Below are 27,747 nucleotides of genomic sequence, written 5' to 3'. Positions count from 1 at the left end.
TTCTAAAACAAAAGATGCATGTACTANTCCAGGAATGCATGTACTAAAAGATAGCATGTACTAGTCCAGGATTGCATGTACTAAACGATTGCATGTACTGATCCATTTTAAAAGTAGACCAGGAAAACCACGTATTTTTATGTTTGTTTTATGTGTAATGTAAAAAAAACTTGCAGACTTTCCTAGAAGCAAAAGTGACGTCATGGTGAACATAAATAACGATAATTCGAAAACGGTATCGTTTTAAACGGAAAATTTGGAATTGTAGATCCCGTTCAGTTACCACATGCACACTAAATGTAAAAATGGCTTCATGTCCCATTCTAATTTGTGGGCATTATCATACCAATGACATGCTTTTTACGAATTACTTTTTTTTGACTTGGTCATGCCCATGATATGCATTGTTAAAATTTGTATTTTAGTGATCAACTATATACAACAAGTGTACAATTAAATATTATGCGGTTAGTTTGGTTTTAAATTGGATGTGACGTATTAGAAAATATGTTAGAACAAAACTCAACATGTTGTGTATATACGGGTCAACAATCATACGTTTATAATGCATTGTGTCGTTTATACCTTTTAGATTCAGAAACGTTGGTCCAAACTGCCCTAACAGGTACCCATATCAACTCTAGTGCAGCAAGTAGAAAGCAAATGGTACTTAAGATATTCATATATCGCAGAAATAAAGTCTTTTCCTGTTTAAAATAAAATTTACAAGGATTAAGGAATATGTTGCAAAAAAACTATACTGTTTAAATCTTTAAGAGAATAGTAGAGTGGGGAAAGTGGGACGCGTGGTAAAGTTAAAATCTTTTTTCAAAAACTATTTTTACGGAATACGTTGCAGCAACCACGCTTATTATACGGTGTAGCAACGACGCTTATTCCTACCAACTAAATGTAAACGTTTTAAACTTAAAGCAGGTTTTATCAACTGTTGTTTTGTCGCTATACCTTTCTTTTCGTTTCTAAATCTTCGCTACCGTAATCGAAGAGACAAATAAAGTTAATATTATTATTATTATTAACTTACCCATGCCCTTGATGTCCAGCAAGGAACAGAACCACCTTCCCCTGGTCGATAACCAATAAAGTGTTGTGCACAAGCTAGCGCAACTGAGTTAGTGGACCTGTCGCAGCGAAAGAATGACGGAAATTCCATCCAAATAAAAGCTACCGGCGATACAGGAGCACAGTTAGGAAAACAGGTGTGGTCCTGAAAAATATGTCGTCTAAGCTAAGTAAAACGTAGTTGTTGAACAACGTATGTATGATTCAATGCCATTTATCTATTATATGTTTTGCCTAATTTATACACACATCACACCACGTATTGAATCCAGTATATTCTTCGGTTTAGGAACAAAACTTTTAAGTACTATGCTGTATAGTACGGGGGGGGGGGGGGGAGATGCCCCAATTGGGTAGTAAACAAAGAATATTTAAAGAATCATATAAGACCGTATCTTTACAACTTCCATAGACCGTTGTTATTTGTTTAAAACACGACCAGAATATTTGGATAATATGTGTTAAAGGTTTTCCATCTTCCCCCACCCTACCATATATATAGCGCTATCAACGTTATTGAATAAACAATTATACCTTTAACACAAACGCTATATATATATATAGTGGGGTGGGAGAACATGGGACACCTTTAGCACAAAACATATAAATACCCTGGTCGTGTTTTAAACAATTAACAACGGGCTGTGAAAGTCGCGAGGACAAGGTTTTATAATTCCTTGAATGTTCTTTGTTTACTACCAAAATGTACGAGAAAGTCGAATGAAAAGGTGTCCCATCTTCCCCTATCCTACTATATGTTACGTGATAGGGGTGGTATTTACATACCTTATTGTAATACAGCGTAAATCCCAAATAGAGGAAGACAGCTTCCGTTACGCACTTCAGAATCGTAGTGACATAGTATGCAACGTGGATTGATTTTGTGATTGGAACCTGTAAAACAGTGTGATGGCATTTATTTTTGTTTTAGGTAGAATGGAACCTAGACAGGTTAAAATAATTTGTATACAGTATAGGGTGGGGGGAGACGGGACACCTTTAGCACACAATGTTCAAGTAACCTGATTGTGTTTTAAATAATTAACAACGGTTTATGGCAGTTATGAGGAAACGCTTTGCTAATATATTGAATGTTCTTTGTTTACTGTCAAATTGGACGAGAAAATAGAATGAAATTGTGTCCCATTCTACGCTACTATGGCTGTAATATATTAAACTATATAAAACTGCCCAGTCGAAACATGGATATTTTAAGAATACAAAACAAAGAATTGACTGGAAGATATTTGTCAGACTTACAATACACCTGGCAGAAATAGAATACAGGTTAAAATGTTATTCGTACTATAGTAATGGTTAGAGTTTGGTACTGATCGGTATAGTGTAGAGTCGTATACAGAAATCCTAATATTCACATAGAGTAAACCAAACAGTAATTACGGTAATGTATCACTTCGAATAAATGAACACAAGTCTACATAGAAGTATGTACCTTTTGGAGAACCCCTTTGCTGTAAACTTGCCTTGTCTTCACTTTCCCGACTATTTTAGTTCGCTTTATCATCTCCCGTTGGTTTTTCACAGGGTCGGTTTCAGGCTAACGGTTGAAATGAGTTTATAAGGTATAACTTATTATATTAAAAATTAATATATCGTTTTCTGATTTTTTTAGACTGAAAGCAATTGCGTTTTAATAACGAAATGGCAGGGGCGCTATAAATATTGTGTCACGGTATGCTATAGGGAGACAGAATAATTAACTTTATATATTTTTCAGTAGCTCACATTGTTTTCTTCCATTTCCTTTTCGGCAACCCGTAGTTTCTCGATTTGTCCACTCATGTACGTGGTGTAGAAATGGAAAACGGCAACCGGTGCGGACAAAGCCAATAGCTGCGTATACCAGAAAAGTTCACGTTAAAGTTAACTGCGAAAAGTACGCTCCATACTTTTGGTAAGAAGTACCATATAAGTGCCTATATGACATTTTAGCCAATGCGGTTTTATAAGAGTGTAAATATATGACACGTTGATTCTTTACTGTTTTAGTGGTAACCCCTTTATTTTACCTGAAACGACCAGAAACGTAAATGAGAAACTCGAGTAAAGGCATCAAAACAGGCGTTTGGGCAACCGCCTGAAGTTGTACTGCATTTAAAGTTGGACTGCTCATCTCCGTACACTAAACATAAGCAAAGTGATTAAAACTACTGCGTAGAAAAAAGGCCTTAAAACGTTGTTTCACTATGCTCTTTGTGACTATAACACGCACATGCACTAGATCATTTGTCCTTAATTTCAATTACACTAAATTAAACTGAATACAGTATAGTACAGACACTGTACAGCTTACAATAACGTTACAGAAAAACGTGCCGGCCGTGGCGTGATGTAAGCAAGCAAAATGCGCCGCAAGTAAAACGCGAGCGAGATAAAACGATCTCTTTTTAATCGATCGGTCCAATGTTTAAATATAAGTTACAGATTAAAGGCGTAATTCAAACTAATTTTGTATTGGCTGCCTATGTAGCGTAAAAAGCCTAGTCACATGCTTATAGTTAAACTGGCATGTTCTTTTATGGTATAAAAAACATGTACAATACTGTAAACGCTTTTTTATACACAGAAATTGTCAGCAATATTCATATAGTAGGGTGGGGGAAGATAGGACACCTTTAGCACATATTCCTTAAATATCCTGGTCGTTCTATGGAAGTCGCGAAGATACACTTTTATAATTCTTTGAATGCTCCTTTTTTACTACCAAATGAGACGAGAAAATAGAGTTAAAAACTGTCCCATCTTCCCCCACCCTTCTGTACAAAGGCATTTGGGCCGTTTTAAGTCGAACACCAGGTTTTTCTACTACAACAGTGTTATTAGAATAAAATCTTACCAGCTGAACCTAAAGTAACAACCACAATGAGTCGAAACACGAACACAATGAGATACCATAGTTGTCCAAATACAGTGCTGTACTTCGTCACCTATAAACAACTCCAAATAAAGATACCTACGATTCGCAACTTTGGAAAGTATATAGTACCATGGAATAAGGTAGGATACTGTTAGCACCTAAATCCTAGATTTCTTGACCTTGTTTTAAATATTTTACAACGCTGTTTTAGAGTCACGAGGCTACGGCCTTATGTAATTCTTTGTTTAATACCAAATGGAGAAAGAAATGAAGAGAAAATATCTTTTATCTTGGAGAACAACATATCTCTCATTCTACTATATACTTTAATCAGATTAACAGGTAACTTGAAACAGATCAAATGTCCGGCATAGTCAAGTTATAGCGCCATATGTAGCAACCAACAAACTTTTTCAACGTTTGGCTGAATTTTTATCGGAAACTGGATTTGGTCTTTTTTTGGGAATAATTTCAAGACTCCCTTGTTGTAATAAATCAACTAAAAATATGGAAGTTTGGTGACAAACCTGTTCAGTAAACTTCTCCAAAATCGTCCACATATTCAAATTAAACTTGAAACTTTACCACTCGCTAATTGATTCTTTTTCATTTACAAATTAAAATCAAAAATTTACTTTTATATTTATTAAGGAAGAATTTGATCTTAATTCTTGACTTTCTAATCTGCCTATATTCACTCCTGCCTATACTCACGAGTGAAAAGATGCCAGTCACGATGTGTCTTAATACTACATGCATGGAACGGATATGACGTCACCTGTGACGTGACAGATTTTTAATATCTCAGCGTTGATTTTCGTTTCTTGCGTAAGACGCTGAAAGGGAAATTCTGAATTGCTGGTATATTGCGTTATTGCTGATAAATATATGGTTTCCATATTATAGGTCATGTATTGTATTTCATTGTATTTGCCAAACGATGAGATTTTGGTAAAGAAAACATACAGTGTTTCTGGCTTTGTGTTCACGTAATGGAAAATATCAGTCGATATCACTGTGTATTGTCTATATAGGTATCTAGGAAATATGTAAGGTCAACGTTTGGGGAGAATCAATACAAATCATTGTTCTGTTTATTTAAAGTAACAGGCCGAATTCATTTATATTGTAAAATATATAGATACCGTATTTAATTCATTCTCTTTCCATTCCCATTTGCTCGTAAACAAGTAACATTTACCAAATTATGTAATTGTAGCTTCGTGATTTTAAAAGGGCAATGTTAAGTTTTATAAACACGATTAGGAAATGTGAGATTTAAATGCTAATAGTATCCCATCTGATTCCACAGTATTATAACAGTACTCATATTAAGGCACAAATGGCCTGCTATAGCTTTCGTGGTAGAAACCACTGAAGAATGAAAAAAACGAAAACGATCGCAGAAGTTTAGTAAGAATCTAGGGGATTTTTTAACCATTGTTTGTTACGGTATATAACAAAACTGTTTGTGTCAAGGATGGGTGCACTTCACTGGAGAAGAGAAGTGCTTTGCTTAGTCTTTGTTCGTTATACACCAGTTAGGGTGGGTGAAGAGTGGACACCTATAGCACATAGAACAGAATATCCTGATCGTGTTTTAAACAATTAACAACGGTCTATGGGAGTCTGGGGAATACGGTTTTATAATTGTTAGAACGTTGTTTGCTTAGGCTACTATCGAAGGAGACGAGAAAATAGACCGAAAAGGTAGCCATTTTTACCCTACCCTACTATATATAAACAGTGGTTATATAGGGACTATTTATAGTATGTTTGTAGAGAGATTGAAATATTGGTTGGCTCTGAGCGAAGTCCCAAGCATTACTTATGTCGGTATTTCTGTTAGTACCAGGGTAACAAGGTTCATTGTATGTTAGGTCGGGCGTGTCCTTATGTCGAAGAAGTGTGTACCCAGAAAAGGTACCGCTTTTCTGTAAAGTTTACAAGTTAAAGTGGGCTTTACAAAACTTGTATGTAAATTAGAGAGGAATTCATGTTCCAACCAATAAAGAACAGTGTGTTTGTTCAACTAATATGAGGTATTGAGTTACTCGATATTCAAACAAAACGTCGTGTTTGTGCTAGGTATTGTTCGTCGCAACACCAAGCGTTTAGAAATGAGTAACTTTAGGCGAGGTAACTTTCAGCAAAACATCATGAAATGTATAATTTATCAAAGCAGAGTTTATGGTAATATTTGTATAAACTTACCATTTCTGTTTTCGAAACTGCAGTTAATATTTAATAAATTGAAAGTAAGTTACGTCCGACCTATTTAAAAATGGTGTCAATAACACAATTGAGAATTTTGTTATTGGTTTTCGTAACTCTCATCTATTGCTCAAACTCGGCTGTGATCTCTGTAAGTGATGAAACCGACAATCAAGTTCTAAATGTGATCTTGAGGATCAGAAATGAACAGTTGAATTGTGACTACAACGAATATTACGACTTCACTGTACAACGTTGTGTTAGTTGCAGTGATCTATGTGACGAACCCAACAAACAACGGTCATGTAGTGTCCTGTGTCCAGGTGAAGTTCAATTAGAAACGAAAGCGGTTGTTTTATATTAGAATATAGCTTGTAAACCTATAAGTGCTGAAGTCCCAGTTTGCATAACTGCGTATATAAACCACTGCTTTGTGCAATACGTTAAAACAAACATTTCCTTCTGTTTAGGTACATACGTGAGCAAATACATTCTACAAACTGGAGAGCAAAACGATGTGTTCAATAACAAACAACAAATTGTAGAAAAGCAAACAATGGAAAACGAAAATAGTGTCGCAAAACAAATAACCACTTTACGCTACGCTATTTGGGTTTGTCTCATATCCGTAATCACACTGTTTATGGTTTGCATAACCATAATCATATTCACTGAATTTAAAAAACCCCAATGCTGTAAAACTAGCAAGTGCCCAGCAACAAAACAAACACACGAAAGAAAAAGTAATGAAACAAACACACAAAAGAAAAAGTGCCGAAATGTGCAGGAAAAAAGGGTGAAATCAGACAGAGAAAGGCTGGTGCAAGATGTCTGAACAAAACAATGTGTATATGTGAGTGTATGTACTGTATTTAACTACAAATAAATAGCTTGTAGAAATGGTTCGTTCGTGAAGAGCAACACTTCGTTGAGGTGAAGTCAATTTGAATGGCGTTACTTTTATTGGTAGTTTATAATGGTACCCGCCGCAGTTGTCCCATTCTAGTGAACAAAGGTACAGAGCCCAAACACTTGAGAAAGTAAAGTATTCGTGAAGACCACTCTAGCTTTCATTGTGTATAAGCATACAGTAAAAGGTAAATCACAATGGCTCTAAAATACACTTTTCATAAGTGATCGGATATCGATAGGGTGAATATAAATAAAAGGTATACATATCAAAAGAAGATGTTTTCCAAAGATTGTACTATCAATACGGACGACTACAATACTTGAAATATAATAATGGGGGAACAGAGTATGTTGAATTAGGTGGCGCAACACAATACAAATAAAATTCAACCTTGTCTTTAATATCAACACCAGTTTCGCAGGTGTCGAAATCTTACATGTCGGGTCCTGCTATCAATAGGTTCCAAGATCGTCTACCTCAATATAGAAAGGTGTAGGCCCTACGTGTCAACTTGGTAAGAATAATTGATATTTAAATACTTAACGCACAAAGTAACCCAAAACATCCTCAAATATCAAAAGTTAATATTAAGTGTTTGTGCATTCACAGCCGACAGCATGTGTATAGCTTAGAGTTAGGAGCACGCGTGATAATCCGCACACAATTGGTCTTACCAAGAAACTTAACAGTTCAAAAGAGAATAGTTCCTATCAAGTGTTACATATGCTTTGTATGGATAATGTTTGCATCTGAAAGCAATAGAAATGCCGAATTAGCAAAATGGATGTTCTTTGTCATTTATGGGCATTAAAAGTCTTTTTAACTTTTTCTTTAATTGTGAAACTATCTCAGAATTCATTTCATTTTTTTAGATTAAAGTATCCTCATGCAGATTTCATAAGTAAATTTTAAATTTGTGAGAACAAGGGACGATTAAAAGCGCGAAAATGCAAAACGGAATCACATAATGCTTGGTGTATTACACTTTTTACGTTCTTCTAACTCTTCTAGAAAATTAAACGGACTATATGGACCTAAAGATGTTTCTGAGTTACATTACGAACAATTTGCATGGTGGGGGTTTATTTGGATTTGTTTGAAAATATGTGGCCCTTCATTCTATACCAGGCTGTTATAGAATGGTAAAGGACGCTTATAGGCCAAAAATATAAAAACCTCACTGTTTAAACCGACAAGCCGCATGTATTTTAAAAAGATTGTGCAAAAAAGAAACCACCAAAACAAAGCAATTAATATAAAGAGGAAGTAAAAATAGTTTAAACGTCGAATTAAAATCTCTATAAAACACCAAGAGCTTATTGCTGCCAATTAGTTGGCAGACTGTGGTTCACGAAACAGTGTACTATACAATTAACATATGTTTCTGGATACAATTTCCAAAAACTTTGAAACCAACAGTTCGAAAAACGAAAAAGGGAGTTTCGTTTTAATTTTGTGGCGTATTGATCCTTTATTATGTTGTAACTTTACGACTTTTCATTTAGTTTACAGATCAAATCAACATGAACAAACAACTTATCTTGCTGCTTGCGTTCTGCCTTATTCAATCGGGCTCTGCTACTTGGCCGCAACCAACACCTGAGCCTCCAAGCATTTGGCTTATAACTGGAAGAAGACGTCGCCGATGGAATCAAGAACCCATGTAAGTTTAGATTATTTAGCATATTATTTGAACTATTGCAAACCCTGCTTAAAGTGTAGCGATGCGCCTAGATGCTACTTTTAAATTTTAACAATGTGCTATAATGTTAAAATATATTTTTTACCTTTACAGAAGCAGCTCTATCGAAGAGGAAGACGCACTCATGAATGGTAGGCATTTGTTGTTTTCATCTTTATTGAGTTGACTCCCAAAACCTGTATAGTGTATAAACGTGTTTCATCAATACTTACAGATCTCCTTAACGAGTCATCGTAGATCTCACACCGAATCCAAAGATCGACAGACTGTGTGTGGTCTTAATATTGGAAACAGACAAAAATAAACCATAGTTTAAAATAAGTTTGTGAATTCTGGTTCGGTTATCTTAAAAGGAACTTTTCCGGCGCCGTGGTAAAGTGGTTTGCGCACCTGCGTCTAACACAGATACGTCCACAATGGTTGCAGCAACGAGCCTTGAACCCATTCACTATATGGGTTCAAGGCTCGTCGCTGCAACCATTGTTGGCGTATGTGTCTTTAGGCAAGGCACTAAAAGGAAATTGCCCCAACCCAGTGGTCAACAATTGGTTGTTCGAATTATCAGCCATACACATCTCCAAAAAATAATCACCCACAAGGTAACACACATGGTAACTCGTAAGCTGGTTAGTGTCGTTTCCCGGCCACGCGAGGATTAAGTAAGTTACATTCATTTATTCATTCATTTAACTTTCCGTGTAGCTGTATAAACGATTGAATTGTGTCGAGCAGTTTGAGATTTTTTCCACCTATTATATTAGGGTATAATTTAAAACTATTCCCGTTAATAGTGAATATAGACCAAGGGCAGACGCGCTAAGACGCTAAACCACTGTGCAGCGGCACGGGAGAAACGATTATGAGTAGATCTAGCCTATACGTGCTGGTAAAAAGCCATATCCTCACAATGGGTCTTACCAAGAAACTTTAAATCGCAGACAAAATATTTCCTTAAGCAGAACTGCGTGTTGTTTGAGCAGAGGTTGTCTAACGTAACCCACCGAAAACAATACAAATGCCAGTTTAGCAAAATGGACGCTATTAAACTTATAGTCATGCATTACAATTTTATAACTCTTTAATCTTTACTTTAACTGGGGCCCGATTTGGCATTACTTTTTAGTTTGAAACGATTAACATATTTCATGAGAAGACCGACAGGGTGTTTGATGGATAAAATAAATTGGTCTAAATTATTCCTGCTGTGTATAATCTGAATGAATGCATGTAACTTACTTTATCCTCGCGTGGCCCAGAATACGAGAGTCGTTTTCGTTATAGCACGGTTGTTCATTGTTTAGCATACTCTGCTTGGATATTATTATGTGCTAAGGGTGTCCCATCTTACCCAATAAATATCCCGATGCAGACATCATACTTAAATCAAAGAGATTAAAAGTTTGCTTAATCTTTCTTTCTCTTTGCTTATATTCTAAATTTGTGACAGGGGATGGTTGAAAAACGCTACCGCAAAGATGCAAGCATGAATCAAACGCTTTTATATTGAATTTCTATTTTGCCTATTCTAATTTTACCAGTAAGATTTAAATGTCTGTGCATTTAACACACACATATATAAATAGACTCACGGTTTTATATTGAGTGAATTTTCTCATTCATAGATTAGAACAATAGCGACTATAGTCGCAGCAAAGAGATGAAACTTTTTAAATCTATTTGGTCGCAGTACGTGCCGAACAAAGTACAAAGGTAAAAATGAAAGAGAGAAAGAAAAACAACGTTCGAGAGAACTAGTGTGCACTGAGCCAACGTGCATTGAGCATTGTATCTTTTTAAGTCATGCACGTGGGTCATGCTCATGCTTAGGTTTCAAATACTATATTCTATATTTCTCGTGCTTACGTACAAAGCTTTTTTGTTTAAAACATGAAGTGTTTATAGAGTCCCGTAGAGTTTGATGACAGGAAAACACCAATCTACCTTATAGGTAACTTGAATACCGATAAAAACTCCTTTCCTATGGGTTTCCTGACCCGAATGTTGTTGCATAGCGAAACCAAGCTTGTTATTGTTGTTCGCCATGACCTTAAAATGGGAGTCGGTAAAATAGCTGTACAAAGTTCACACGCCGCAATTAGCGCATATACTCAGCTTGCAAAAATTGATAAGAAATTACTCCGAAATTGGAAGCTCGGTGGCCAGCCGAAGGTAGTCGTGAAATGTCGGGATGAAAACGAATTACTGGAATTATATAAACGCTCAAAACAATTAGGAGTGAACTGTGTAATAATAAAAGATGGTGGGAGAACGCAGCTAGTTTGTGGTACAACTACTGTCTTAGGTATAGGTCCTGCAAATGTGGACGACGTTAACAAAATCACTGGACACTTGAAACTTTTGTAAAAGGAGCAGCGAAATGGTCAGTGTAAATAATTGGCCATTATGTTGGCAGGAGTCAAAACCTATATGCGGCAGTGGGAGCCAATATTTTGTTGCCCGAAACGTGGTTGAGAACGAAAAAAAACAAACAAAGATATATATACCTATATCTTGTGTTTATTAAAATCAATGTGAAATACTGTAATTCCATATTTTATTTTTATAAATTTGTGATATATTCAGTTTTAAAGTGGTTACGCTGATTCTTTGAGCGAAGTTGCCGGAATTTGGTAGTGGGTTGGATTTATAATGAATTGGATTTACGTTTGTTTTATTTAGACATGCTGTATCTGTCCGAAGTGGTGTAAACAAAAGTAGGTATTATCTAATTGCAAATTTAACTGTAATAACACTAAATTCTCATAATTCAAGATTATATCTAAGTGTTGTTGTATAACTGCAATTTGCGTTGACATGTAAAACTGTGTATAAACAATACTTTGTTCAGTAGATAACACATTCTTTTCTAGTATATATATATGTGTTAGTTAATTCAATATTATAATTTTTGATACATTTTTAGTTATATTAGGGGAATACGGTATGGCTAATGTAAGTGTTGGTGGAACTAATTTAAACATAGCTGGCTTGTTAGTGAGTGTAGTTTGTGGGGTTGCTTGTGGGTGGTTTTTACGAGGGTTTAAAGACACATCAAAAAATGAGGAAGAAGAGGAAGACCCTGATGCAGCATCATCGGATGAGGAAGAGTGGGAGAGTGATGATAATGGAGATGAAGATGCAGGAGGATCATATAAGATGGTTATCGTCGTGAGGCAGGATTTAAAGATGGGAAAAGGGAAAATTGCAGCGCAGTGCTCCCATGCTGCTGTTGGGGCATATAAGCAGCTTAACAAGCATAAAAAGTCGACTTTAAAAAGCTGGGAATATTGCGGACAACCTAAAGTTGTTCTAAAGTGTCAAGATGAAACTGAACTGTTGGCATTGCATCAGCATGCTGCATCTATTGGGTTAACTGCAACTGTGATACAAGATGCAGGTCGAACTCAAATTGCTCCGGGTTCTCGAACTGTATTGGGTGTAGGTCCAGGAATAGAGAGTCTTGTTGATAAAGTCACAGGGCACTTGAAATTAATGTAACTTGTGAAACATTTATAAAATTCAAGGATATTTGGAAGTCGCACCTCTTTTTACTAGAGTCCACATAGATGGGTTTCTGTGGAACTAATGGAGCGACTTATACATTTTACCGTACAGTACTGTTACTACTGTACAGTACTACACTTGGTAGGCCTACTGTAAACAGTGTAAACATTATTTTTATTGCATTATCAAACACATATCTATGATTTTTGGGTGCAATCTTTAATTATACTGTTATTCAGTTAAATCATCATTTTTTTTATGAGTTGAAGTTATTTTTACTTGCATGTGGTAAAAAATTAAGGGGTCGGCCAGTATGGCTTGTTAAACAACAATTGGTTGAGCCAGTTCCAGTGCTTTTTCATGACAGTATGTTATGTTTACAAATTAAGGCATTTATCCATTTTAGGAAAATATAAGGTTTTGTAGAATTTATGAACCAAAATGGTTAATGAAGTGAAAAAAATGAAAAAGAAGAAGAGAAAACATGAGGACTCCGATGCAGCTGTGGAAGATGGGATTAAAAGGAAGAAGAAAAAAGAAAGTGTTGAGAATGGAGAGAAGAAGAAGAAAACAAGTTCTGAAGATCAAATATTGGATGCAAAACTGAAAAAATGTAAAAATGATGATAAAACCATTAAGGAAGATGTGTTGGGGGACGGGATATTGGATGTTACTTCTGAAGCTGCGAATCAAGTTTACAAAAAGGAGAAAAAGAAGCGGAAAAAGAAAAAACTTAAAGAAATGAGTAATTCTCAACTTGTTGAGGAAAATTCTGGTGCAGTTATTACAGCAGACGATGAAAGTGTTTCTGTAGGTGAAAAACCTGTTAAAAGTAAAAAGAAATCTAAAAAGAAAGAAAAGGGGGATATATTGAATGCAAATGTAGTTGAAAAAGAAGAAAATGTAATGGATAATCAAACTATGTCAAATTGTGAAAATAAGGTGAAAAAGAAAAAGAGAAAAAATGGAGAACACTTAGATGTTTTAGATAAAATAGAAAATGGTCAAAATGAGACAATTGGATCTAAAAAGAAAAAGAAAAAAAGTAAAGAAAAGAAATCTTTAAATGGTGAAATTTTAACACATTCTGAACCAACTGACAATGGTAAACCCGTTTTAAAATGTGAAGAAGATCAGTTAAATCAGGAAATTCAAAACGAACCGACAGAGTCTACAAAAAGGAAACTGAAAAAAAAGAAAAAGGGAAATTTCAAAAATACGAACAAAGAATTAGATTCTGCTGGAGAGAATATGGAAAAAGAAAAAGTTACTTCTCATGATGTGAATAAAGAATGTGGTAAAACAAAAGATAGTTCTGCAGATGGTTTAATAACTTCTGATAAGCAGGTAATGTATTGGTATTTAACATTGGTTGTGAGTGTAACATGCATGCAATTAATATGGAGACTTTATTTTTCAGCAAGAAACCAAGTTAGGACAGTGGTCCACCGCAAAATTTAATGACAACAACAGACAAGAGAAGTTCTTGCGTCTTATGGGCGGTAAAAAAGCAGTGGGCAAAAAAACTGGTTTGTGGTCAGGAAAAACAACATTTGCAAACGCTGCAATGGACCAAACTGAATCTAGAAAACTGGCCACTAAATTGGAGGGGCAGTTTCAGAACGCACTTGAATTTAATTTGCAGAAACGTAATGAAAATAATAGAACAAAGGGTCTTGGTTTTGTTGAAGATCCTGCTAAAGGAAAGAAGTTTCATATTGATATTAATAAGACAAATTCAGTAAAATTTAACTAAGAATAAATTTGTTTTGTGGTGTCATAAATACTGATGTTTTATCTTTTCGCTACCTGAGTTTAATTTCCAGTATCTTGTAAATGAGTATGTAGAACTACCTGAAATGCAATATTTCAAAGAAGTAAATGGTTTTGACGTTCTATAAAAATGATTGTTGCTACTACAGGCACCAAGTCATTATAAACATAGGGTAGGCAAGGATAGTTACACTTTACACACAACAAAATCCGGTTAAACTAAGTAATAACTTAACCACTTACCTGAAAACTTTAATATGCATTTTAATGTAGACAGTTTATTCAAGGCTTGAAGTAACTTGACAGTTCTTGAGAGGCAATAACTTTATAGTTACATTTTTATGTTAATTTAGTTTTAAGGTGCAATTTACTAATACGTTTAAACTTCATACAGAAAATATGAGCAAAGTTAATACAAAAAAATTGTAGGCAAAATGAAGAATTTGAAATTGATGTGATTTGATTTAGTGTTTATAAACCACCATAAAACCAGATTTTTATAACTGTAGGTATTTGCTAATTACGAATGTATTTTTAATGGATATCCACGGAACAAAAAATTGTGTTAAAAATACTCAAGAAAAAAAGTCACAAGTTAGTCTTCCGTTTGAAACCATGTAAAAAATATTCAAGAAAAAATCACATGTTAGTCTTTAGTTTGAAACCAAACTTGATATTTTATTTCTGCACAGTGCAGATAAGGTGAAAACTGCTGAATAAAAGGGGAAATAGGTGTAAACGTGTTGTAGCGAATATTTTGCTGAAAATTCCTTGGTTAAATTTTGGTCAGGTAGCTTGGGAATTGAATTACACAATACAGAAATGGAACAACATAAAACAGCTCAGGATAAAAGGCACAGAAACAGAAAACAACTTTTATAAGGGGTAAAAAACTTAAACGGGAGAGACTACTGTGTTATTTTTTAATGCTGTTTATTGATTTACCAGATTTCTAGAAACTAATTAAAAAATATGAAAAAGTTCAAAACCTTTTTTGATTTTTTTACACCGACACTGTAACAAAAGATAAATTTGACAAAAACTTGTATTTTTTGCAAATTATTTTTCAAACTGATAAAACAAACCAAGTAATAGAAAACACAGATGTCATCGGATTGTAATTTTTACACAGAGCATAAAAAACAAATGATCTGACCAAATTCTACACAATCAGGTCGTTTTAACTCCCCAACCTCTGCAGTGCTGCGAAATATTTTTTTGTGATTTTTTCACACTATACTTTGTGTATGGAAACAAGCAACACAGTAACATTGTCAGCACTTCCTTTTCGCACAGCTTCACTTGCCAGTTTATTGCACGCGGTTTCAAATCGGAAATTTTCCAGGGTTTTGTTGCTACCTTCTGGTGGTTGCAATTCATTATCCTAAATGTTAAAAGCATTTATAGTAAAAAACTGATATTTTGTCTTTCACACCGCAACTAAAACGGTAAGATAATAAAAAATAGACCGGCCTAAAAAAATGATATTTTGTCCTACACACGACAAGTAAAATGGATAAAAAAAATGGACTGGACTAAATTTTAATGGTAGACTAGAATTCAAATCCTTGTTTAGAAATACCTGGAGAACTTGCAAAACAAACTGTATGGCTTGATCAGCATCAAAAACTTTCCATAATCCATCACATGCGATTAATATGAAACGATCATTGCTGTTAAGAATGCATCGCTTGACATCAGGTACATTGATCACTCCACATCTTTTATATTGGCCATCTCCTATTGAACGAGAGACTTCTAAGATTCCCAAAACTCGACCTTCCCTGTTTGGGAGGGTAAGCAGTGTTTCACATTGGTAAATATGGCAGTGTTTTACAATGAAAAAAATTAGTGTTGGCAGTGTTTCACAACAGAAAAAAAGTAGTGTTGCCAGTGTTTTACAACAGAAAAAAATAGTGTTTGCAATATTTTAACATAAAGTAATTGGTGTTACACAACAAAAATAGTGTTGACAGTGTTTCACAACAGAAAAAAAACTCAATGCATTCTGATTGGTAAATACTGCAGTGTTTTGCATTAGTAAATATTACAGTGTTTCCCAAGAAGGTTCTTATCGTTCTTAGGTGTGTTTATGTGTCATGATTCTAAATTAGGATATCTATTTACAACTTTTCTTGATTCATGAGAATTCAATGTTTTCAGACCAATTAAGAACACAGAAGTACAGAATTGTGTATCTCAAAACAAAAATTTAAAATTGACCATGATTTGTAATTTTATTTAACAGAAATGCATGTCTAAAATTTTGAGGAAGAATGTAACAAAAATTGATCGTGATTTGTAATTACATTTGACAGAATTGATATCTCAATTTTTGAGTGGGAATAAAACTTAAGATTTAAAAGTTATTATGACTTGTAACTACATTCAACAGAAATGTGTTTCTCAATTTTTCAGTTATTCTATAAAACAATCATTTTAAATATACCGTGATTTATAATTACATTTGACTCATTGTTAATAACAAGTTAACACAAAACCAATGTAACAGTAAGCTAACCTGACGTTGCCTCCAGCTTTTTGTATTCTCATTCTCTCTTCATAATTGCTGGGATTATGGTCCTTACTCAGAGGCACTGAAACGTGCTGTTTTGTTTCACTCTGGTACCGACATAGGATTGCCTGGTTTTGGAAAATGGTTAATCAGTAACTTTCGGAACATGTATGTAAATTTTGGAAAATTACCGGTAATTTATTGATAAGGTTTAATTTTGAAAAGTACCCAATTTTTATTGGTTTAAATTTAGAAACCATTTAGTAAATAGCGATTTCAAAAACACACAAACAGTAACTTTCGGGAGACACAAAACATCTATGTAAATTTTGGAAAATTACGGGTAATTTATTGACAAGGTTTAACTTCGGAAAGTACCTAGATTTTGATAGTTTCAATTTGGAAACCATTATAGTAGATAGCAATTGAAACACACATAAATACAACATTATTATATAAACTGTTGCTGCCAGTAGCTGTTTTTGCCAATCCCCCAAAACGATTTATTTAAAAGAAAAAAATCAACGCATACACCTGTTAGGTTAATTAAAATTCTATCAGAGTTTTACTTACTTTGCTGTCCCCTAGGTTTGTTATATAAAGAGTATCATTAAGAACCAATACACAGCATGCTGTTGTTCCATCTTTCCATACTGGCTTGCTGGAACACAATTTATTGGAGTGGGTAGGTTAAAGTAGCAAGGAGGTGTAAAAGTACATAGGGGTTGGGTTGAACAGATACGCGCTGTATAGCTGCTGCATTTTTTGCATAGCTTAAACCACTGTTTTTTTTTATATTTTGTTTAAACAACAGTCGTTTTGCCTTTGATTCACTTTTCTTGTTTTTTTTCAAATAATTTGATCTTTGCTATCAATTTTGAAAAAAAAAAGACATTAAGGTGCACTTTGTAGTGTAAGGTTTACATAAACGTAGAGTAAAAAGTGATTGATTTACCAAAATGAAGCTAAATTCGGTAAGCACTAAAGACACAATTCTTTAATACATACCTTAAATGTGGTGTAAAAGTAATAGATTTACCCAAATAAAGCTAAATGCGGTAAGCGTATAGCGCAATATTTTAATAAATAACTTATGTGAGCTGTAGTGTATGTACCAATGTCTGGCAAATTCTTAATGTGTAAATTTCACAATAGTTTATCATACGACCTATGTAAACTGTAGCGGTTAGTGGTTTTGTCTAAAGCACTCATGCCACATGACTTCAGACAATACATACAAGTTTGTCCACCTCTGGTGCCAATAATGTGTCAGAATTTATTCAAAAATTTTACTGTTTGAGAATAAAAAAATTACATGGGCAAAAATAGTTAAAGGCCCATAAGCCAAATTTCCACAACATGTTAAATGTTGTTTAAGCCAGTGCTTGAGCCATAAAAACATAGGTTTTTATGATAAAGACATTGTAACAATGACTACATACTGCGTAGAAGCTTCTTTTAAAAATTCTTCGTCCATAACTTTAAAAGATTCAAGAATCTGGCGTTTCATTTCTTTATCAAAATTATTGACCGTTCCTGAAAAATATAAAAAAATAAACTAGCCAGAGGAAAATATCTCCGAATAGCAAATATTATAAAATTATGGCTGTATTCTGCAATACTGGGTTTTTGTTTTGGTTTTAATAACATCATGTTATTTCTGGTAATTGAAAACACACATAACCAGTTTATTGATAAACGCGTCTAAATTTCTAAGAAAAATAAATATAAACATTTGCTTAGTAGAAATGTATGAGGTTTTCCGATTCCAGGCAATATTTTGCTGAAAACATCGCTATGAAAATGTCAATAGCTAAGCGGTTAAGTAACTATAGTGTGGGGAAGGGCTGTGTGCATTGTTTTCATTGAACTATTTCAATGGGCGGCTAATTTCTGGGAACAGAGTAATGCAGCTGTCTTTGGGAAGGACGCACAAAGGGATTTGGTTATAAGGGGTTCATAATGTAGCAGGCTAAATATGGGGTGGTTTCCTTATATCAATACTGCTGTATATTGCAGCATATATGATATGTATGAATGTGAATTAATGAATGTAACTTGCTTTATCCTCACATAGCTGGAAAACAACATTCGTTACAACGCAGGTGTTTATACTATACACCTTGTGCCAGCTTACAAGTTACCATGTATACTTTTATGGGTGATATATATAATATATATATATATATATATGTAAAATGTAATTATTGCAAATTATGGATTGATAGCATAGGTAATATCAAGCTGTAATACAAAAAGCTGTATTCTAAAATTCTGATGTTAAACCATGAGTAAGAGGTTCCTAATCCTAAAGTGGTAATTAAGGGTTTTTTCAACAACTACCAAATAATTTGGAACCGGCAGTCTAAACACAAAAAAAACATAAGCACAAAATCAGCTAAGTGTTTATACAGAAGAAAAAAATTACATCTAAAGGCAATAATCCTTTGCATTTCCACTTTAAAATATTAACAAGTTTTATTTTTAAAACCTTTTGGGAGTTTATGTGCCAGATGTACATGTAACCTTCTTGCTGAATGTTCAGATGCTCTTTTACCGCCATGGCCATCAAACACTGCGTAATATGCAACCCTAGAGCTGTAAGAGACGTGATAGGCTTAGGTTATTAATAAGTCAGGCACAATGCAACGTTGGGTACAGAAAAATTGCAAAGTTAATATTAATTTAAAATCCTAATAAGTAAAAAAAGTGTTTTTTTCAATTGTGCGTAGAATTTATTACAAAGGGCATATTAAAGGCTGCATGGACTTTAGTAAAAACTAAAAACTAAAGTTTTGATTACACTGTTGTGCATACACGCAACTCTAAGAATACAAGCCTCACACTTTCGGAGTAAGTTGTTGGAAGTCTGCTGTGCATTCGTCGAGCACGACATGGGCGTCTTGCATTTCATCTCTTTCACCTTTTCTTTCGGCCACATAACCCCGAAGTGTGGCAAGGAACCCCACTGGGAAATGCAAATAATAATACAGGGGTGATGGTGTTAGTATAGTAGGTTGGGTATGATGGTGTATGTCATATTAGCTTTTATTGCCCCATTACTCTGTCAATCAAGAATATTTACAGAATTATAAAACCATATCCTTGTAACTCTAAAAGAATGCTGTTTATTGTTATAAACATGATTAAAAAACATGGAAAATTATGTGCGCATTGTGCGGTATTCATCTTATGCCACAGACCAACAGTAGGGTTCATTTTTTAAGCCACTAATAATGCAAATTGTGGGGAATAACTTTTCAGGGATTTTTAAATTCCTGCGGGGTTACAGGAGTACTGAGTTACAAAAGTTGGTTAAAAGCTGCCATGGGGATAGAATTATCCAACAATTTCGAGCTTGTAAAAAATCAAGTTTATTAAAAAAAAAGAAATGATAGAGTTTGCCTGTCTGAAGAAAATAAGACAATAAATACTTACAATTGGACATCTTCATTTGCTTTGCATTTGACTGCTGAGTGGCTTGCGACATATTATCTGTTGATGACCTTTTACGGGATGTGACTGTAACAAACAGAATGATTTGTAAGACTTTGTTAGTAATAGGCCGATCCTGGCCTAAATCCTGCCAAGCTGCAGGACCTCACTCCATAGAGGAGAACTTAGAAGCCTTTGGTAAATGAAATTTACCAAGGCATTATGCATTTGCCACAGTAGTTGTAATTGCAGAAGCATTATTTCCTACAAAGGCAGATAAATTGACCCTGTACTAATGGGCCAAATGTGGCCCAAATCCCAGGTCTCTAACAAGGACCTCACCCACATAGAATAGCTAGACATGTATTTGAGTTATTTAAAAATGCGTATTAAATACTTTCGAGTATGATACTGCACCCTCAATGCAGCAAATTGCCTTGATGGGTTAGACTCCCATAGAATGTTGACATGTTGAAAATTAAAATTGGACTTTCCCAGCGCTAATATTAAACCCCAAATTGTTTCACCTTGTTGAGTTGCTTGTGGTTGGGAGTACATTCTGTTTTGAAGCATTTCGTTGTCAAGATCCGTGTAGATACTTTCACTCTGCTGTATCCACATATTCAAATCAAACACAGAAAGAAAAACATTAAGTTATATTATTTATATATAGTAGGGTAGGGGAAGATGGGCCACTTTTAGCACTTAATATCAATATCAAAATATAGTGATCCTGTTTTCACAATTAATAACAGTCTATGGCAGCCATAAGGATATGAATTTATATCTCTTTGAATGTTCTTTGTTTACAACCAAATTGGACAAGAAAATGGATGAAATAGTGTCCCATCTTCCCCAACCCTACTATATATAAAATGTGTTTAAATATATTATAAATATTTAACATGTGATGTATAAAAAATGGTTATGTCAAATCTTGTACTATTGTTTTTATCTGACAAAGGTGTCTTAAAACAACACTTATCTCACAAATCAAATGTTACATGTATTTTGTATACAGCTGATAAAAACACAGTACATTATGAAGGCTTGGTAAAAATTAAGACTCAACTAATATATCTTTATTTAAAATTCAACAAGTTATAGAAAAACTGTTCAAATTTATTTGTAATGACAACAAATACAAATGTTTTACCATTAATAAAATCTTTTCTATCTAAAAATATAAGTACACATAAACCAGTTTAAATACTATTTACTTTGACTAGTTTTAGTGACTTTAAAATACATATAACAGCGATTAGGGCTATGCCCTCCATATATTGCGGAGTAGTTAGCGGCTTATCCAGTTCCTGTTCCTGTCTAATTTCGATTAAACAACCAACGTCCCACACTCAAATTGTGGAAATTGAGATTAAATTACAGTTTTGTATCCCTAAGTAAGTCAAACCTACCTGGTTCTCATGGACAGATACTGTAGTTGCTTTTTCTGTTGGTGTAAAAATTGTAAAAAATTAAGTAAAGAGGAATGGCGGTTTGGAAATATAATATACTTGTAAAACTACAATAACATAGTTTAATATCACCACCAGTGGAAAGTTAAGTGATAATATATACGTGTTTGTGTACTTAATGGTTGATGAAATGATGGAATTCGTGTAATAAATTGGACAAAATGTCCTGAGGTTTTTAAATGTACTTTAAATTTTTCTTTTAAAACAAGTTACAAATAAATCAAAATGTATACATACATAACATAAGTTGCTTTAAATTAGATACTTTAATAACCTATTTGACTGCTTAGGTAAATAAAAAGGTATGCCAAAAATATGAAATGTAAACATATATTAAGCAAATTGTGATAACTTACACAAAATAAAACATAAACAATTGTTTAACTTTTTATAACAACAAAAAATAAACATTAATTACCTGGGTGAGGAGAAAGCGGAGGCGGCATATCATTGAACAGAGACATTTCTTTAGTTTATTTCACTACCATAACACGACTTGTTTAAATTCGTATTTAACGCGATTTGCGTTTTGTACAGTACTGGAATATGGTGTCACTCTGAATGCTGTCTGTAGCGGAAATTCACTGAAATTCAATCCTGAGCGCACATTGGGTTTAATAGTAACATAGTAAACACGTTAAATTACAATCCAGGCGCAGACAAGCAAACACTCAATTTTAATAACAGTCTTTGGCCTTAGCCGGAAATTTATTCATGCACGTATACGCAGATGTTCAATTTTCTCGTTAGCACCTACATTGAAATGCGATACAACGGCAGGAAAAAGGCACCGGAAGGTGGCTTCTGTGAGAGAGTGACAAAACAAACTTTCGTGTGTTCAATTTTATCCAACGGAAAGCACGCATTCATGACACAATCGTCAACTAGAATTTACGCAATGAATAAACAACACACCGATTACCGCTTTGGGTGAAGATATGTATATAGAGTATTTAATATGTTTTACACAACGGGTTTAACAACTCGTTTGCCCAGTTTGTCATTACCGTACCGGGATTGAGCTCGTTAGGAGTTTTGCGAATGTAGTATGTATGCGAACTTAAACTAACTATCAGGATTTCTATATACACATCAAAGTTCTGTGGCCCAAAACGCACCACACTTCGGGACAATACATCAAAGTCCATAGAAAGGTATGGACTTTGCTATACAAGCCCAAAGCATATCACCGTTGTTATATGTCTTTAATATTAACATCATCGTCCGCCACAATAGAACATTTTATGTACTCGTTTTTTAAAGCTGTGTTTTATGCAAGTATGTTTTATGTACTCATTTTTAAAGCTGTGTTTTACACGAGTATATTTATTATGTCCACCTTGTTTTTTCCAACATATGGCACTGTTTGACTGTTATTAAAACGATATTTCCCAAATAATTGCAACATTTGGAAACACAACAATTATTGCACCATATCTTCACAACACTGAAAATGATCTATCCCTATAGGGGATTTCCCTTTACCTGCTTTATAAAGAAGACGTAGCGTTGCGAAAAATTGTTTAATTTTTGTGATATTAGCCGAGCTTTTTAAGTATTATTGCCTTTGTTTCAACATAGGCATGGCGTCAAATGAACCCGAGTCGTTAACTGAAGCTATTGATCGTTTAACTTTTTTATTTGGCGACTCCATTCAATTTGAAGAAGAAAAAACGCAAATTTCAATTTCTGGTCTACGATTTTCCGTGGTCGTCTGTGGTCAGTGTATTCATTTTGTTTATTCAGGTAAAAAAGTGTACTTTTTGTTGATTTCAGAGTAGTGGCCCAAGTTGCATGTTGTGTTTAACTATAAGTGTGTTTTAACAACTGTTCTTTTGTCACTATATCCTGTCCAGTCTGCAGAGTATGGCAGGTGCACGAGTGATTCTGTTTACAAACTTTTGTGATGCAGGACATAATTTGTCCCACGCACGCCAATTAATTAAACAATGAAAGAAATACTTATTAAATTAAGTAGGATGTCCTATTGTGGCTTGGAAATGTATGTGGTTTGCACGCAGATTTTTGATGATAGCAGGCACACACATGAAAAATAACCGTCTTGCACGCGCGAGATCTCGTCAGGAACTGCCATACTCTGCAGACTGGTATCCTGTCCTTTCTTTAAAATATTTCTAAATCTTTGCTACCATAATCAAAAAGACAAATTAAAGCTAGTAATATTATAGTCTATATGTTCGAGGAAAATATTTTTCTGCAAAAACACTAATGTACCATATATAAATCTTCTATCAGAGTGATTATTACCAAGAAATTATATATAAAAATAAAATAAAGTATATTACAACTAACTTATACTTCATTTTTGCAACTTTAGAGGCGAATGATTTATTGCAAGTTAATTTATCCCAAGAAGTTGATGAAGAAATTGAAATGCAGCGGAAAATCGATCAAATTTTGCTTCAAACTTTAAGCGGGCATTGGCTTGAGCGTGTAACTGCTGTTACTAAGATGTTCAAAAGTTATTTTAAAGAAGGTCTTGAGATGGGAAGTGAAAATATGGATGCCAATGAGGATCATATTGAAGAACATTGTTCCTCACAAAAAAGTGCAACAAATTTGCCACTGGTCTCCCAGAATAAGAAAGGGAAAAAGCCCCCAATGAAAACTGCTTTGGATGTGATTAACAGGTAAAAAGCATTTATATAGCTGTGGGTGTTTCGTGTTTGTGTCCCTGGGAAATTCAATTTTTGTCAGTTTTTAAACCCAATGGTGCCTTATGGCTTTGTGAAAAATATCACCTATGTATTGGAAAAATGAAAAAACTCCCAATCTGGCATGAAAGGTCTGTGAAACCCTTGCCACACAAGGATAAAAAAGTTACATTCTTTCATATGCAGTGATTTGCAGTACATTATACTAAATCCGATGACTGAAAAATAATAAAAATCCGATAACTAAACCTTTTAGAATACGAAACACTTCATAATATTACTAGATCCGCCTATGACTGAAAGAATAAAGCTTTTCAAAACGTTTTTCATTTTAGAATAAAATGGGATGCAGCTTTGGACCCTCATGCCTTTACTGTTGCATATGAAGATAGATTTAAGGGAACCATTGAGAAGGGATTCTCTGAGTTTGACTGGGAGAATGATATCTCTTCTGTTGGACCAGATATTCTCTCCATCCCACAACACAGGATTCAGTATTTTAAATACAAGAGCAGGGTAGTGTGGGATAAAAAGGAGAGAATAGATCACGTCTTTGGATCTGCTGGTGGGAGGTTAGACATAATGCAGGTAATCACAGCTTTATTTTCTGCGATAACATTTTAAAAAATGTACTTTCACTGGATAGCATAAAGCCCTATTAATTGAATGTTACTTGCTTTATTTACGCTTGGCCAAAAACTGACAGTCATTATAACACATGTGTTTGTTTCAAACACCTCGTCCTTGTGCCAGCTTACAGGTTACCACGTATTTAACTTTGTCTATGCAGGTGATGCTAGAAGAAAAAGCGATGGAAATGAGAATTAGTGATATGAATGAGAATGCTGAGGACGATTTGCAAGATAAGATGGAACAAAAACCTTCTCGTGAGTAAAACTAGTTGACATGTCTACCTAAACCTGTGTATTACAGTCAATAGATTGATTTAATATCATCAAGGTGTGTTTAAATTGTGTTGAATAACATACATTAGAAAAGCTAGTTTAAACATTCTTTATCTTGCCATCATCTATAGTTTAACATACTACAACCTACAAAACCTACTATATGCTATTATATGAAGAATTCCTATTGTTTAAAAAAAAACAGGCTTGACGTATATTATGTGATATTGTCAAGATCAAGACATATATGTATATATATATATATATTATAAAGCGTTTTTTTGTTGCTTTTATTATTTGATTGATATGCGATATGGCACTTTTATATTTTATCTGCTATGGTACTTAAACAAACAGTTTATGTTTATTGTTTAACATGTTCATTATATGTATAAGTGCCAAGGGCAAACATTAATACAAATAATAATATATTTTTGAACAAGTGTTATGATTCTATTTCACTAATATAGAAGTATAGAATTAGAAGTCTGAAAATGTGTTCGTATGTATATTGATTGTACTTGGTATTGGTATAAACATACTATGCCTATTATATGTAGTCTTTTTTAACTAAGTTCTGACATGCCATAATGGTGTAGTATGGATTATAAATATCAATGTCCGGTCCCGTAGCATAGTAGTTACCGTGCCTGCCTCTAACCCACAGGTAATGGGTTTAAAGGTCGTTGCTGCTATACCATTGTGGGCGGATGTGCGAGACACTTAACGGCAACTGCTTCAACTCAGTGGTCATTAATGGGTTGTCCAAATTATCAGTCTAACATAAAAAAATAAGAAAACTCCCCCTAAAATAGTCACCTACAAAGTAAAATACTTGACCACAAAGTAAAATGGTAACTCGAAAGCTGGCACAAGGTGTATGAAACTAAACATTCGTGTTATAAGGACTGTCGTTTTCCGGCCACGCGAGGATGAATTAAGTTTCTTCATTCGTTCACGTTTATTCAAAGTATAATGCAGATTCAAGGGCAGGCCGACCCAGCCATTTTATTGGCATTCGTATTGGACAACGTGACATTCAAAACAGGATTGGGCATTTGCAGCAAGAGTTACTGAAGTGTTTGGATACAAATGACAGAACTGAGTTAAAAGGACATCTTACTCCATTATGTAAACTCCATATAACACTTTGCGTTTGTGAATTGAATACAGACACGGAAATCGAAAAGACAAAACAAGTAAGCCTATGTATTTTATGTACCACTATGATATTCATAGTAAAAAAATTCCCCCGTATTTGCTTTTATTATGAATCTCATAAACAGGCATCAAGTGTGTGAAACAGAACACCTGTGTTACAACAACTGTTGCCCCACTATTTAAAAAATTGAAGGTTTATAATAATAATAACTTTATTTGTCTTGCGATTACAGTAAAAATGTTTAAAATCAAAAAACAGGATATAGCGACAAAACAACAATTGTTACAACACGATTACTGTTAAAAACATATTTACATTTAATTGGAAGAAAAAATCGTGGTCACTACACCTAGCAAACAAACAACAAGCCATTTATGTTTAGAATTTAATAGAAACAAAAGTGTCCGTAAAGACGATTTTAATCAATATTGTTTTTTTTGCATTATACAGGTAATGCAGAAATTGTCACAAACTATTAAACCATTCAAGGTCACCGTTACAAACACAGATAATTTCAATGAAACAGTTTTGTTTGCTAAACCCCACTCCCAGGAACTGGGAAAACTTAACAACCAAATCATGGAAGCTTTACAGCAAGAAAATATAAACCTAACAGGTCCAGTACAGCACTTGAAATCTTATTTTATGTGTTACTGTTTTTTTTTGCTTATATGTGACTTAGATACTAAATTTTTTAATGCTGCTTTAAATTTAAGTGCTGATATATCATCTCTGTTTTGATGTATGTATTTGAAGGCACTATAATTTTATTGTATATTCTTATCCAATTAACTATAGGTCCCAATTTCCATTTTTTCTTATATCTCTCTTTCATTTCAGGCAACTTCCAAAAATTTGTTCCACACATAACAATATACAAGGTTTCTGCAGCCAAGAAATACCTTTTTCCAAAAATCAAAGGTTTTCTACCAAAAAAGCAAAAATTTGGTTTCCAGCAAACAACTGAATTAGTCTTGTGTAAATTTGGAACAAGTGAAGTCCAAAGTGATGGATTTTACCCGGTTTTTGGAACTTTTCCATTGGTTAGTTGCCCAGCTAAATCAAAGGTTATAACGACTGTTGTTGCCCTGCCACGGAAGAATTAACAAGCTATATTTAATTCTACATTTTTGATAGAAATTAGACAATTCTGTTTTTTATAGAAATTTTACCTTTTTTTTCTATTCAAACATATGTTTTATAGGCAAGTGATTTAAAGGGACATGGTAAATGGAAAAGACACCCTATGGCATGGAATGATGCTACAGCCAATAAGGTCCACCAAACGAATACTTCAACAATGGAAAAGCATGAACAACATTTCATGGGTAACTTATACTGTTTTATTTTTTACTTTGCAAGAAGCACATACATGGCACCAGGGTTTTAAACTCAGTAAAGACTATCTATGCAACAATTGTAAAAAAAAGTTACTTGGGGTTAAGGTACTTTTCTTCCGGCGCCGTGGCGTAGTGGTTAGCGCGCCTGCCTGTAACCATTAGGTAATGAGTTC

The 27,747-nt window shown here is 34.2% G+C and overlaps 6 protein-coding genes and 1 long non-coding RNA gene across 9 annotated transcripts in view; 5 read left to right on the top strand and 2 right to left on the bottom strand.

Annotated features, from left to right (window-relative positions):
* LOC100183431 (gap junction alpha-4 protein) overlaps positions 1–4,689 on the bottom strand; it is a gene marked incomplete in the record, with an annotated part of 8,405 nt that extends 3,716 nt beyond the window's left edge. The window contains 8 exon segments of the mRNA XM_002120122.3: positions 586–707; positions 1,046–1,228; positions 1,870–1,977; positions 2,537–2,641; positions 2,830–2,937; positions 3,114–3,226; positions 3,941–4,031; positions 4,489–4,689. Coding sequence (XP_002120158.2) covers positions 586–707; positions 1,046–1,228; positions 1,870–1,977; positions 2,537–2,641; positions 2,830–2,937; positions 3,114–3,226; positions 3,941–4,031; positions 4,489–4,521 — 863 coding nt within the window.
* Positions 4,690–6,181: 1,492 nt separating this feature from the next.
* On the top strand, positions 6,182–7,078 carry LOC100176446. The gene is made up of 2 exons (XM_002121101.4): positions 6,182–6,498; positions 6,646–7,078. The coding sequence occupies exons 1-2, from the start codon at positions 6,246–6,248 to the stop codon at positions 7,008–7,010; spliced, it is 618 nt and encodes a 205-aa protein (XP_002121137.1). The 5' UTR covers positions 6,182–6,245; the 3' UTR covers positions 7,011–7,078.
* Positions 7,079–7,587: 509 nt separating this feature from the next.
* LOC100178762 lies at positions 7,588–9,111 on the top strand. The gene is made up of 4 exons (XR_182015.4): positions 7,588–7,602; positions 8,594–8,751; positions 8,884–8,921; positions 9,005–9,111. It is a non-coding gene; the product is annotated as an uncharacterized LOC100178762 (long non-coding RNA).
* A 2,603-nt stretch (positions 9,112–11,714) lies between these two features.
* On the top strand, positions 11,715–12,700 carry LOC100185804 (peptidyl-tRNA hydrolase 2, mitochondrial). Its single transcript, XM_002120524.4, has one exon. The coding sequence runs from the start codon at positions 11,734–11,736 to the stop codon at positions 12,286–12,288; it is 555 nt and encodes a 184-aa protein (XP_002120560.1). The 5' UTR covers positions 11,715–11,733; the 3' UTR covers positions 12,289–12,700.
* Positions 12,690–14,198, top strand: LOC100183482 (lysine-rich nucleolar protein 1). Its single transcript, XM_002120673.4, has 2 exons — positions 12,690–13,641; positions 13,715–14,198. The coding sequence occupies exons 1-2, from the start codon at positions 12,736–12,738 to the stop codon at positions 14,048–14,050; spliced, it is 1,242 nt and encodes a 413-aa protein (XP_002120709.1). The 5' UTR covers positions 12,690–12,735; the 3' UTR covers positions 14,051–14,198.
* A 515-nt stretch (positions 14,199–14,713) lies between these two features.
* On the bottom strand, positions 14,714–22,243 carry LOC100181128 (integrin-linked kinase-associated serine/threonine phosphatase 2C-like). 2 transcript variants are annotated; one of them, XM_002120190.5, is made up of 11 exons: positions 21,911–22,243; positions 21,433–21,467; positions 20,545–20,626; positions 20,021–20,104; positions 19,427–19,550; positions 19,074–19,180; positions 18,025–18,118; positions 17,156–17,243; positions 16,589–16,710; positions 15,650–15,851; positions 14,714–15,451 (listed from the first exon to the last, which is right to left on the bottom strand). In XM_002120190.5, exons 1-11 carry the CDS (start codon positions 21,954–21,956, stop codon positions 15,302–15,304), a joined length of 1,134 nt encoding a protein of 377 aa, XP_002120226.1. In that variant the 5' UTR covers positions 21,957–22,243; the 3' UTR covers positions 14,714–15,301. The 2 variants fall into 2 exon arrangements, with proteins under 2 accessions (XP_002120226.1, XP_009862189.1); XM_009863887.3 differs by having other exon boundaries at positions 20,545–20,623; positions 21,911–22,160.
* Positions 22,244–22,951: 708 nt separating this feature from the next.
* Positions 22,952–27,747, top strand: part of LOC100175594 — a 7,807-nt gene continuing 3,011 nt past the window's right edge. The window contains exons 1-8 of one of the 2 annotated variants that reach the window (XM_018815761.2): positions 22,952–23,238; positions 23,831–24,143; positions 24,503–24,755; positions 24,958–25,054; positions 26,054–26,271; positions 26,685–26,850; positions 27,075–27,277; positions 27,439–27,562. In XM_018815761.2, coding sequence (XP_018671306.1) covers positions 23,076–23,238; positions 23,831–24,143; positions 24,503–24,755; positions 24,958–25,054; positions 26,054–26,271; positions 26,685–26,850; positions 27,075–27,277; positions 27,439–27,562 — 1,537 coding nt within the window. In that variant the 5' untranslated portion in view covers positions 22,952–23,075. The remainder of the gene's footprint in view (positions 23,239–23,830; positions 24,144–24,502; positions 24,756–24,957; positions 25,055–26,053; positions 26,272–26,684; positions 26,851–27,074; positions 27,278–27,438; positions 27,563–27,747) is intronic. The other variant, XM_009863988.3, reaches the window with a different exon arrangement.

The sequence above is a fragment of the Ciona intestinalis genome, chromosome 1 (genome assembly GCF_000224145.3).
Source record: "Ciona intestinalis chromosome 1, KH, whole genome shotgun sequence".
In the NCBI taxonomy this organism is placed as follows: Eukaryota; Metazoa; Chordata; class Ascidiacea; order Phlebobranchia; family Cionidae; genus Ciona; species Ciona intestinalis.
The sequence above is the reverse complement of the archived record's forward strand: the minus strand, read 5'-3'. Positions and strand labels throughout refer to the sequence as shown.